A 13,050-nucleotide genomic window follows, 5' to 3' on the forward strand; every position below is an offset into this window, starting at 1 on the left:
TGTTTATTGTAGTTATTACTGAGGTTTTTTTTTTTAAAAAAAAAACAAGTTTATTGAAACAAACTTCCAGTGCTTAGTTTAGTCTTCATTATCTATAAAAACCCTGAAAAGAGGTCGGTTACGTAGTTTTATTTCAGTATGATTAAATTAGAACTGGAGACAGGGATGTACATTTCATAGGGAACTGAAAAAAGGCTGACATTGCGCATGAATGAAGAAATATATAAAAGTGAAGAAAGAGTCTTAAAATATAATGAAATATAATACATTAACTCTCAAATGGTGTTTACAGTGAAGAGATTTGCGCCATAACGGGTGCAGAAAAGGAACAAAAAGGTGCATACAATTAGAGTATAATGCAGGAAATTAAGTGTTTGACGGTCTAAATGTGCCTCCGAGCCTTCAAATAAACCGTACACTCTATACTATATAGTTAAAAGTCAAAGTGGGCGGCTCAAAGGCACAGTTGTACCTGATTTCTGTACCCTGCAGAAGAGGAAACCACACTCCACAGGACATCACATCCACCAGGCTACAGCTACTAATAACCTGAGAGCAGAGCGTGAAACATGACACACTGAAGTGTCCTGGTGAGCTGCTGGTGCTGCTGGCATCGCTCCCACATCAAAGCACAACCCACTACAATGGCCTCCCATGAGGGTAATGCGATTAAGTTTGATGTGGATTAACGATTTCCGGACAACTTCAGACCAAACGAACAGGGGGGGAAAAGAGCAGACCATCAATCAGAACATTAAAATACTGGCAATCGAGGAACATAGCTGAGCTGGGTTGGGTCAGAGATGAGTGCCACACAGTTAAGTTGATTCCAGGTCTTCAGCCCACTGAGTTAATACCAGGGCAGTCGATTCTTTAGTTTCCAGAGCCATTATGAGAGACCACCAATGCTGCAGGAGGGGGGATTATAGCATGAAAATAGCACAGGACATGTAGCACCTCATAAGAAAGAAGAAAATTACACGAATGTTTCGACATAATCAGATCCTGCAGAAAATAAATGTGCTTTAAACACACATCCCTTCTTCTTTGGTGGCACCCGTTGACTAGGGACGGGCCTTTTAATGAGTTTTTGAAGCAAAATGTCGAGCTGATTTAAGTCGATTAGTCACGACGTCATTGTTAATGTGTCTTTCACCTGAACCAAAATAATAATTGATCAGCCACAAAATCAATGACAAGTCATTTTTTCAGGCGTTATCAAACACATTTCTTGTGGAAAATTGTTAAATAAAAGTATGTCAATCAAACCAAATGTCTATAATCTTTGTTATATTTGTACACATTGCAAAAAAAAAAAAGGTTTGGAGAAAAACACAATATGTATTTTAGAGATGTAATAAGGAAATATTTAGGGTATTTAACTGTCAGAATACTTGAAATAATATTGACAAAGTAATAATGAAACCTAAGTGTATTGTCAAACTAATTCTTGTAATGAGAAACAATAAATTTAACACGTTCACACGATGCAGCGTCAAGACAAAAACAGTGCCATTGTGAAGTAAAACAAAAATAAAAATGAGTCAACCCCTAAGATAGGATGCCATCTATGATTACTCTTTTAACTAATGGATTTTTTGTGCACCTCCCTACTATCAACCCTATTCTAGCAAATGAAAATTTTACCGGAATTAGCAAGAAAGATATATTTTTGTTAGCTGACTAAAAATGAAATATTAATTCAATAATTCCTGGTGTGTCCAATCATTCTCAGTTCATTCAGTTTTAATTATTAGTGTTAAAAAGTGCCCTTAATGAAGAGTACTAGGAAAAGGTATTAATGATAATTTTTTCATGGTAAGTGTTAATGAGGGTTATCACAGCTATGAACACTAATATTAAAACTGAAACTTCAATAAAACTTCAGAAAATACAAAAACTGAATAAAAACCGCAATGAATAAAGTCTGTAAAGGTGGTAACATCAGTTCTGCTTTCCCTCAGCGGTTCAAGATGCTCAAAAATAAAATGGCTTTGGACAATATTAAATTATTTTGTAAATTCTAGTTGATGTCTTGCATTCTTTCATCCTCACTTTTTTCAGCATCTATAAACTTAATGTTTCCTCTGAAGTAAATAAAAGCTAGACAAATATTAGCCAATTCTCCAAATTAAAACAAACTAAACTAAAATAACGTTGCTGAAGGGAGTAGGAAACTCTAATATGAATACAATCAGACACATATTCTATTTGTTTGTGCATTTTTTTATACAGCTCCTCTGTGCATTCAGTCTTTATGGAAAAGAAACTGATTCTGAAGCAAGATGATGTAACTGTTGGACGCAGTTTCAAACTCACTGAGCAGGTGTTTGACTTGGATCGTGTTATGTCAGCTTTGGACCGAGGTACGACTTCCATCCAACATGTGGCTTCTTCTCCTCTGGCACCCTCCGACTATCCCTCGTCCAGGTATAAGAGATGACTTAAACTGGGACGGCGAGAAAGGCGGGAGGCACCGACATGGCAGGATGCTGCAGGTCACTGCACTTAGCGGTCTCTTTCTATTTCAGACAGGAAATTCAGAAGCCTACTATAGAGCGGAGCCTGATTTAGGTTGGGCATTTACAGAAACATCCTTGAATGGAGAATTAGTGAGCTATTTTAGGCTTTCTTTCCAGTGCCAGCTTTCTTTTCTTTGTGATGTTCTGCCGGTTTAAGTCACCAAAATAACATCAGGGAATTAGTTAAGCAAAGTGGTTTTTCATTCACATCTCTCAAAATTCAATGAGCGGCAGACACTAATACCAGACTCCTGTGACGCAACCCTCTCCGCCTTCTCATTTCCTCCTCGGCGGGGCAGAGGGGCCCCAGACAGGAAGCCGCAGGTTCAGCAGCCAATCACGTGCCAGAGAGCTTGTGGTTGCCATTGGCCCACATCAGAGCGGTGAAGTGAGCCTCTGAGGGTTTTTTCGACTCCAAAGCCACCAGGGATTCCCTCCGGCTGCTGCCATCTGTGCCCGACCCAAAAAACGGTTACAGAATTCAACCATTAAAAGGAAATATTCGGTAAGAAACACAGGATCTTTAAATAAACGGTGCAGCCCACAGTGCAGTGCTGCTTTTGATGTAAACAGGGAGGGAAGTTCAGTTTTCAATTGTTTAATGCTGGGAAAATAAAATAAATCTAATTGCATGCTCCTGAGTCTTTTTTCCACTAAAGTTTATGTCTTTATGTGGGGTGCAGCCTTTAAATCCCTCTAAATCCCTCCCCAGACTCTCAAACTATGAATTAAAGTATAGGCATATAGGTGAACACACTGGATGCGAAGCCTAAAATAACACAGATGGGGATAAAAATGCCAAAAACCTGCAGTCAAAGTAATAATTACACTGCTAAATGTGCATCTGAGTGAGAAAACCACAGCAGAGTGAGCTAAGCCGGGGGGAATAGCTCAAATGTGTTGACAAACAAGCCTTGAAGAAGTGTGGAAATCAACATGCTGGGAATTAATTACTGAGAGGAAATGTGCAAGTTAATGTGTCCAAACCACAGTAATGCTCATTTGTGCCTCCAAAGCATAGTTCTGAGCTGATGGAAGAGGTCTGTGCGAGTGACAGCTCTCAGCGTGAAATGAAGTTTGTCAGTTTTTGTCCAGACATGCACTGACGGTAATGATAACCCTGGCATCATGCGTCGGCCGCTCTTCAATCCAATTTTCTTCTTCTTCCTCTACTCATCATCTGGCACGGAGCCTGAGATGGAGCTCGAATTTATACATGATACGTCTTGAAAATTATCCTTTGAAAAGATTTAAGAGTCGAGCCAGAGAGCGTAAATACACAATCAAAAGCGCCGCTGGGTTTTTCTTTCAAACTGTGTCAGATGACGTCAGAGATGGAAACTGATCTCTCACTCCTCTTCAGCATCACTCACATACAATCACTCGAAACATCGCTCTTTTGTCACTTACATTCCAAGTCAGTGTCAACAGCCACTGCAAGACTAAACTCCTCATGGAGTCTTTGCTCTACAACATGATGTTCTGTTTTCATCATATACAAACCTGGTCAAAAATTTTTTAAAAGTCCCAACCTGGATTTAACTAAGCAAATAGTTCAGATCCTTTCATTAGATAATGACTTAAGTGATTATTACGTTTCAGCTCAACAGGTTCTTTAACCCTAACTGATGCAGTGAGTAGCTATTCATTTCTTAAATAACCATCAGTTAAAGATTGGATTTAAATGACAAAAGGTCATGTTTGAGTCCAGACTGACCCTGTTCCAGAGTGATGAAGAGAAATGTATGAAGTTATTACCCATCATGCCTTGTATCTACAGTACATAGATGTGGGGGCAGTGTTATGATCTGGGGTTGTTTCAGCTGGTCAAGTCTAGATTCAACATTATGTGACTACCTGAATAATCAGTTCTGGACATAAGTGAATTTTTGCTTCCCTTATATCATGCATATTCCAAGATGACGATGCTAGAATTCATCACAGTCAAATTAAGAGTGGTTTAGGGAGCATAAGACATCATTTTCATCCATTTCCGTCCACACCTTAACCCCATTGAGGATCTTTGGGATGTGATGGAGAAGGCTTTACACAGCGGTTCACAGTTCCTCATTGTCAATACAAGATCTTGGCCAAAATCTTATGTAACTCTTGACAGAAATAAATATTATGATGTTCTTTACAACATAGCATAAGTATTGTGTGACATAAACAAAGCCACAGTGAATATGACCTGTAATTAAACCTTTTCAATTGCACTGTAGTCAAAATGAAGATGATGACAAATTGTTTGGTATTTCATTGTTCCTTGCTCTTCTTAATTTACTACTGTCACATTTGTTGAGTTATGTGCTTTGACAACCTAATCTAAGGCTAAAAGGTTTACAGTTAAATCCATTACTTGTTTTTACATTCACACCTTAAACAAGTTGGACAAAAAATAAACACGGTGCTATAATTGCTATAGCAGGTTAGGTTTTCCCAACTTAATCGTCATTCTCTAAAATCATCTAAAATCAGTATGTAAATTTTTACATAAACGTATTCCTCAGCCTCTTTGTAAATAATCATGGAGCTACAGCCTTTTAACACATAAAGACCCAATGTGACTTTTGTGTCAGTTGCCAAATGAATTTTTCTCACTATTTAACCTTTCCTAATTGATTTATCACCATTTATTATAATATTATCCTCTGAATTTTGCATTTTTCCCAGTAAAAATAATCAATTTTCCTATATCTAATTTACTGATCATGTAGATGTTCATAAAAGCTCAAGAGTAAATTCAAAGGTTAGTATAAGAAAACAGAAAAAACTGAAGAAAAAGTGACTTTTTCAGTAAAATATATCAATAAATAAACATAAAACAAGTGTCTCCATTCACTGTCATTGATCAAACTCCATGGGTTTTCCTGGTGATTCAATGTTATAGAAGATGACGATGTTTCCACGGTAACTACGAAGCCTCTGAACGTCCAAATGGGTCATATCTGATGACCATGAAAAGACAACACACTGCATTTTACACCAATTATTTACATAGATTGATAGAATTAGTGGATCAACACAGTAAAAGAGCAAATCTGTGAAACTTATTAGGTAATTCAAAACAAACTTCATCGCTTTTGATAGATAATTCAGCAACAAACCTGTCCTGATATCTTGGTTTTATATGTAAGGTGCATTTTTGTATTCTACTGTATTCAAGTTTATTCAGCTCTAATGTTTTATTTAGCGTTATAAAAGTCCTCTAGAGCTGCAAATTAGCATTTAACTGTATTAGCATTCAACGGATTAAATTATTTTGGGGCTTTTAATTGGTGGTTACTGAAAATTACCTTGATGACAGGCATTACAAATGTTGTCTTTTGGAATTTTTACATTCATTAAGAAAATAGAAGGCCAGTTACACCTTACGGAAAATAACTGTTGGCTGAACTCCACTTGAAATGGATAAGATAATGGACCGTTTGAGTGGAAAAACATTCAAGATTAATTCCAAATTGACTGAGTATTTAGAATAATGATGGTGTTAGTGGATCTTTAAGTAAACAATAAAGTGGCAAAGAAACTCAATGTGGCCTAGAACTGAAGACAGACAGACAGACAGGGCAATGCCATGATGGTCCTCTGTCAAATTACAGGGCAACGATGATAAGTCCTACATGTTTACACTCTAAATCTAGTTCTGCCCGTAAATTATAGTACAACCGTTGTATTTATAAGCACCACAGTCATGCTTTAAGCACTCCAGGAGAAGCAGCTCTAACATTGACAGCTGTATGAGAGATGCTGCAACACTTCGACACGAGCCACTTTTACATATATACTAAAACCAACTGCCACTTTCTGGGATCAGGATTAGCTTAAAGTGTTTACAGCAGCAGAGCCAAAGTACTACTTGTTCTTTTAAAACTATAGCAGAGTCAGCGGGCAAACCATGCCAGCTGGCTGCACGACGCCAAAAAAGGAAAATGTTGTTTATGAGGAAACAGTGTGACATAAATAATATGTAAGCCCTGTTTGGCCCCGCAGTGGAAACCTGGCAGTCGGTCGCTTCCTCTTCTACTTATCAAGACTGCCCAGCAGACTCTGGCCGCGATGCCAAAAGGTCACGGTCACTCGTGTTATCGGGCTACGACTCCATCCTCGCACACAAACAAGAGGAGGCTGGGGTGATAACAGAGGACAGAGTAACAAAGTTGAAAAAATAGAAACGGCGTCGACTTCCTGGCATGAGGACACAGATGATGCATGTTCAGATGCAAAGAACACACAAGGATACTTTCATGGACAGTTATAATTAAATGAGCTAATACACACAAGCAGCAGCAGCAAAATAGAAAGAGAGGAACACGTTGAGATGGCGTTATCAAAAACTAGATGTGGAAAAAAAATATTTCTATTAACGGAAATAAAACAGAAATTAATGATAACTGATACTGTATAATGTGTAAGCTTATAACCAATCACTTTTTAGCAATAATTAGAGCAAACTGCAGTTATTTCTTGTTAACATTGCTTTATGCATTAATATGTGTCATGGAAATAATTGTTTTCTATGTGAAACTATTTGTTGTTGCTATTTTGACTAGAACTCCGTGGAAGAAGAGAACTTATATCTCAATAGGACTAGACAGACAGACAGACAGACAGACAGACAGACAGACAGACAGACAGACAGACAGACAGACAGACAGACAGACAGACAGACAGACAGACAGACAGACAGACAGATAGATAGATAGATAGATAGATAGATAGATAGATGTTGACTTTTAGATCAGCATTATTCTATTATACAGTAGATTAAATTACTAACATATTACATAACAATATTATGCTGTACTGGTGTTTGTAGTAGACAAGTATACTACAAGTACAAAGTAACAGTTGCAGTATTATGAGGTGCTGAACGTACCAAACCTGCGGCAGAAAACCCCCATGACCGCGCTCTCCTCCACCACTCTCAGATCCGCCAGCAGAGCCAGTTCCAGCCCTCCAGCCACAGCAAAGCCATCGACTGCTGCGATCAGCGGCTTCGACAGCTGCATACGAGATGGACCCTGAAGGAAGCAACCGGATTAGACCTTCAGAGAGCACACAGAAAATACAGAACATCCAACAGGACTCGCATCTCACACAAGGCAGCAACACTGCCACAGATACACACAAACATTTTACTTTTACTTTTACAAATAGTTTATCTACAAAAGCCCTTCCAGATTCGACCTCCCGATTCATTTCTCAACATGTCAAATGAAAGAGTTACATATGATCCAGGTTCTGAACAAATGAAGCACTGTGTATTCTGTAAGAGATACAATGCTATAATTCTGTGCACAGGAGGTCCACTCAATCCCAAGGTTTTAACGTGCAATCCAAACAGATTTTATGGAGTCTGCAGTTTTTATAGCTGACAGTAAATCTTTTGTGTTATGATCATTATTCTGTGTCAAGTGGAAGAAATGCACTAGAAGCAGCGAGTTTCAGTTTTTACACACTTAAATCATGAGAATATTTTACTGATTCAGCAACGTACCTGTCTTCTAAACCCTAAAAATACACACAATCACAACTGACCACATTCTCTCGTTTTTATTTTCATAGAAACCTTAACATCAGTGGGAAATATGCTGTCGATATATAACCCTTTCAGACACACACTCAACCTAAACAGCTCTCACCAGCGGACCGGGACCCTTGGTGACATCTTGCTCCAATTTGAGGGAGGCTGTTTGATTGGCCAGCTCTTTCAAATCATAACCAGCACAGAAATTCCCTCCTGGAAGAGACCACAAAATTACAAAGTATGGCAGCTGGAAAGTCAGAGAGGAAGGGAAAATGATGAGGAGGAAAAAAACAACAAGTTGAGCTGGAGTCCGAGGGCTGCAATTTGGACAGGAGTTCGCTTTGAGCCGGCTGGCTGGCACACAAACGCTTCTTCTTGCCTGAAGAGCCCAGATCGGATACATAGGCACAGATCGTACATGTATACGCACTCACACACAGACACACACAATACTGTCATTAATGGAAGACTAACATACTCAAACCACAGCCCCTTCCGTTGGATTCATGTGGTAATTACAACATTACCCCAGAGGCCTACAAACACTATGTCACAGGCTCAGTGCAGGGACTCATAAAATCCTTCTGTCTCTGTCAGTAATGGAAGAGTAATGAAAATGATTATAACCAACACATGTGCCAGCAACACCCATCAACTGGGAGCTGATTACAGCTATGGGTCAGCACAGGGCAATTATAGGAGAACTGTGTGTCATGCAGTTTATGGGAAAAGAGATGTGACAGAGCTCCTTAAAGACCCACTGTAAGAAGAAAAGAGACGAGTTAAAGTACAAGTGATGTTATGTCAGAGATACAACAGTGCATTCAGGCCGGTAGAGGTAGAGAAATGGACCTGGGGCAGAATTTCAAGAAAACACTTGAACTCCTGGATGAAGGTTGAGAAATAATAAGATATAACTATGAAGACACTGTTAGAGACTCAAAAGCTTACTTACTGGTTATTTGGATTATTCTGTTCTTCAAGTCACTGATGTACTTCTGTTGTTGTTATTACCTCCACCAGGAGGTATTGTGATCGCTCTACTTTGTGTGTTTGCGTGTTTGTTTGTTTGTTAGCAAGATAACTCAAAAAGTTATGGACGGATTTTTGTGAAATTTTCAGGAAATGTTGATACTGGCACAAGGAATGATTAAATTTTGGTGGTGATCGGGAGGGGGGCAGATCTGTCTTGGCGGACGTCTGCACTCTCCGAGTGCTTTTCTTGTTACTCTTCTGTTTTTGCCTGTTTGTTTCTGTTTTAAGGTCTGTGACAATGTTTGTTTGTGTGTAACCCCTGTCCTGTTCTCCAATCAGGTAACATCCATACAGTAATAAAATCCAACCAATAAGGAGGATTGATCTAAGGTTCAAAACCCTCTTAGTTTAAGCAACTTGTGGCGCCCAGTGCACTCAAACTACAGGTCAAATTGCTGAACAGAACAGGTGGGGAAAAAAAGCTCAAAAGCTCTATATTGATATTATCATTTTTATGGTGTTTGCCATTTTTATATATTACTATTATCTATTTGCTATATTACCTTTTATTCTGCTTTTGAAATTTATTTTCTTGCTATCCTTTGAGACAAAAGTAGTAATGATGAGAAAAAAATACTTCCCGAGATAAAGTCATACATTTGAGAGGCAGACCTTTCCATAATGTGTTGTGAAATTTCATTTAAAGCTACGTCAATGGGCAAAAATTCTGTAATTGCCTTTCAGTATATTGTAATTCAAGTGGTCTGAGAGAACATGAGACTTCTAGTAAATCTGCACTGTGACACATATTTAGTCTAATCACAGATGTTTTCAGACAGTTAGGGGGGTTCAATATGTGGCTGACAGATGGAATTACCTATGGCTGATCAGATTCTGTCAGATGCAACCTGGACATGACTTCACTTTTCCAAAACAAAATGAAACAGTATCAAGTTCAGCTATATTTATATTTAGTCTTTGGACCAAGAGGGGATGGAAATGGGATGAGAACCGCTAAGAAACAATTTTTAGAGCCGCAAAAAGTGACAAAGTGATAAAAGCAAGAAGCTGGACACAGCTCTAAATGAAAATTAAATCTATGCTAAAGATGCCAGTGTATTAGTTTGTAGAGATATATACTGAATACATTCATTCCCACTGTCCGACAGCTTTATGTGACCACTAGAGGGAGCAGTGAGTCACTATCAGTCTTCCATGGTAGGAAAAACTCACACCACAGGAGGTTTGACGAAAGCATCAAAACCACTACGAAATAACTTCAAAGAAACAGACAAAGTGATAAAACCTAGAAGTACTGTTGTTTTCTCCACTGGACACAGTTCTAAATGAAAAGAATGGAGTTTGACACTGAAATGACAGTGTTTCTTCTACATGAGTGAGTTATGATATGATGTCACAATAACTTAATGACTATGACAGAGCTAAGCTAACAGAGCTATAATGTAAACTATCAACTGATGCAGCATGTGAAGATTATAAGACACTGTTATTTTGACTGTCAAAATAACCATCTATGAGGAGACAACTTGATGATATTATAATGCAGATGTGTGTAAACAATGAGCTTTCTGCTTTATTCAGTGAGTGATACAGTCTGTGGATACATAGAGTTGATTAGTAGGTGGTTTTGGTAGAACTAAGTGTGTTCTGGTACACAATGTTGAGAGAGTTTGGCGTATCAGTACTGTATACAACTTCTAAGTCAAAGAATGATATAGTGTATATTTGCTAACTTTTTTTTTTTTTTTTTGCATTCTCTGTTTTATTCAGCCTTTTCCAACTTTCATCTCTGAGAATATCCAGCCCTTTTCTTACCCTGATAAGAGCAATAAATACAGGTTTGTAGGTTCACATGTCTCCATCATCAAAATCATGTTTATTCTTATTTATGCTGAATAGAAAACATCAGAAACATCTGAATGATTTGTCTGTTTTCCCCATATTTGAATGTAAGCTACACAGTTTATTTCTACGGGATATTACAGGCATTAAATCTCCGTTCAGCTAAACATGTGTCTGTGTGTAGTGACACAGCTGGGTTGCCATCTAGATTGACCGCAAATGTCCACAGAAATCTGAATCCCAAACCCTCCAAATATGTGCCAGCATATTCAAAAACCTCCAGCAGGCAATTACTCTTAATTTCACATGTTGAAAAGAAAAACACTTTGACACAGAAAAATGAGAGCTGGGAGAGTGATCGTGTTGGCGCTAATTTGAGCAAAATTGATTCCTTATGTTTGCATAAACACTACATCCAAACTGGAACCTCCCTGCTTGTCATCTCACTGCACAGACAGACTACTAATCACCACCCAAGGTCAGCCGTCATGTTACACTGGGGCAGTGAAAGAGAGCAACCTGTTGAAGAAAAGTGTACAGAAGGTGACTAAAAGAACATTAGAGACATAGAAGGAATGGCAGAAGAGACATTCCCTGAGTCTGGTGGCACTCAAGCAGCCTTCATGTGGAGAAGCAGTGTCTCTGAGGGCAACAGGGCACTCCAGTTGATCCAGGCTGAAGACATTATTTCCACTGAGAAAATGAGTTCATTCAGTGTGTGTGTGTGATGATTATTTTTAGAGGTATTAGGAGCTGTGGCATGATTCTGGCTGGGGCTGCCGATACAGTGCAGGCCACGTTACAGGTGTTTCTCATGATTTAAGACTAAAAGGAGTGAAAGCAGATGAAAAAAATAAAAGTAGAGTAAAAGTAATAAGGATGGAAGAGTGGGTGAAACCTAGAATAGCTCATCACTTAAAATATGTATTTCTGTTTCATAATGTTACACAGGTGAGAAGTGACCACCTATACATCTGCCATTGAAAGTTGAAACTTTGCAGACACCTCAGCTAAATGTAGTCTAATGTATTCAGAATTTCACACATTTCATTTCAACATATAGTCCAACAACAGGTTTGTTGGTTTAGAGAAAGTTTTAATGACCACACATATGCATTTTTCAATCTCTCTATTAAGATGCAATCTGGATATATACTTAGAGTCATTAAAAACGCACGGGTCAGAATAATATGTATATTTGGAGAAATATTAAATTAATTGGTTTGGGGTTACCTTCATATTAAAGAGGGAAGCACTGGTCGTTAGATAATGAATTGTGGACAAATTGTGATCAACTTAACATGTTTATTCAGTCACTGAATACAGGTACTCAGAAATTGAAAGTGTCATCATTCAGTATCGGGTGTGTCCACCTAGTAAAGCAATGTCACATGGAACTGACAAGTCTCATGATCCTGTCCTGAGGGGTCCGATCCGATCCGATCAGACACGGATCTGGCACTCAGACGACTGATTGTACTGCGATGGACAGCGCAGACAGTGAGCAACTTCACCATGGCTCAGACCTGCTCGTAACATGCCACTAGCACGTTCTCTCTGTTGTATTGTAAGTCATGGCATTTTGAGCTGGAAAAACATTTTGGCGTTTTCTTTGCTGCCTTTATATCGGCTATTGACCACACCTAAAGTTACCAGTCAAGTGTGACTCTGTACAAGAGATTCGACTCAATGTCCAACATTAAGGGATTAGTCCAAACGCCGATGTCGCACGCGTCAGGAATGAAAAAAATACAGCTGTTAGTTGTGTTACTCATCTTGTGAGCAACATATACAAAATAGGCACCTGAGTAAATCATTTTCTGGAAATTACACCACATGTTTGGACCGTGTGTTTTTAATAGCGTTAGGTATATATGAAGTATGTAGAGCAGGAAAAATAAAAGTTTTAGGGTAACAACAGCTTCTTTAAACCAAAGTGTTAGTATTTAATGTGACCTCACTTTGCACTTAATATGTCTTTCAGACATGCTTTCAGACCCTTTTGTTCAGATATGACATTAACTGCATTCATTGTTGATTTACACCAGGTTTCATTCAACACATGTCAGATGTTTCTGTTTGTGCTACTTCTTGTCATGGGGTTAGGGGTCACACTAATACAGTTCAGGTTTTTGTGTGTCAAAGGCAAATATGTCACAC

The 13,050-nt window shown here is 38.5% G+C and overlaps 1 protein-coding gene across 1 annotated transcript in view; it reads right to left on the reverse strand.

The window, feature by feature from the left end:
- LOC115411696 (probable enoyl-CoA hydratase echA8) overlaps nt 1–13,050 on the reverse strand; it is a 28,131-nt gene that overhangs the window by 9,977 nt on the left and 5,104 nt on the right. The window contains exons 3-4 of the mRNA XM_030123911.1: nt 8,168–8,265; nt 7,402–7,546 (exon numbers count right to left, since the gene is read on the reverse strand). Of these exons, the coding sequence (XP_029979771.1) occupies nt 7,402–7,546; nt 8,168–8,265 (243 nt within the window). The remainder of the gene's footprint in view (nt 1–7,401; nt 7,547–8,167; nt 8,266–13,050) is intronic.

Source organism: Sphaeramia orbicularis, chromosome 20 (genome assembly GCF_902148855.1).
Source record: "Sphaeramia orbicularis chromosome 20, fSphaOr1.1, whole genome shotgun sequence".
NCBI classification, from domain to species: domain Eukaryota; kingdom Metazoa; phylum Chordata; class Actinopteri; order Kurtiformes; family Apogonidae; genus Sphaeramia; species Sphaeramia orbicularis.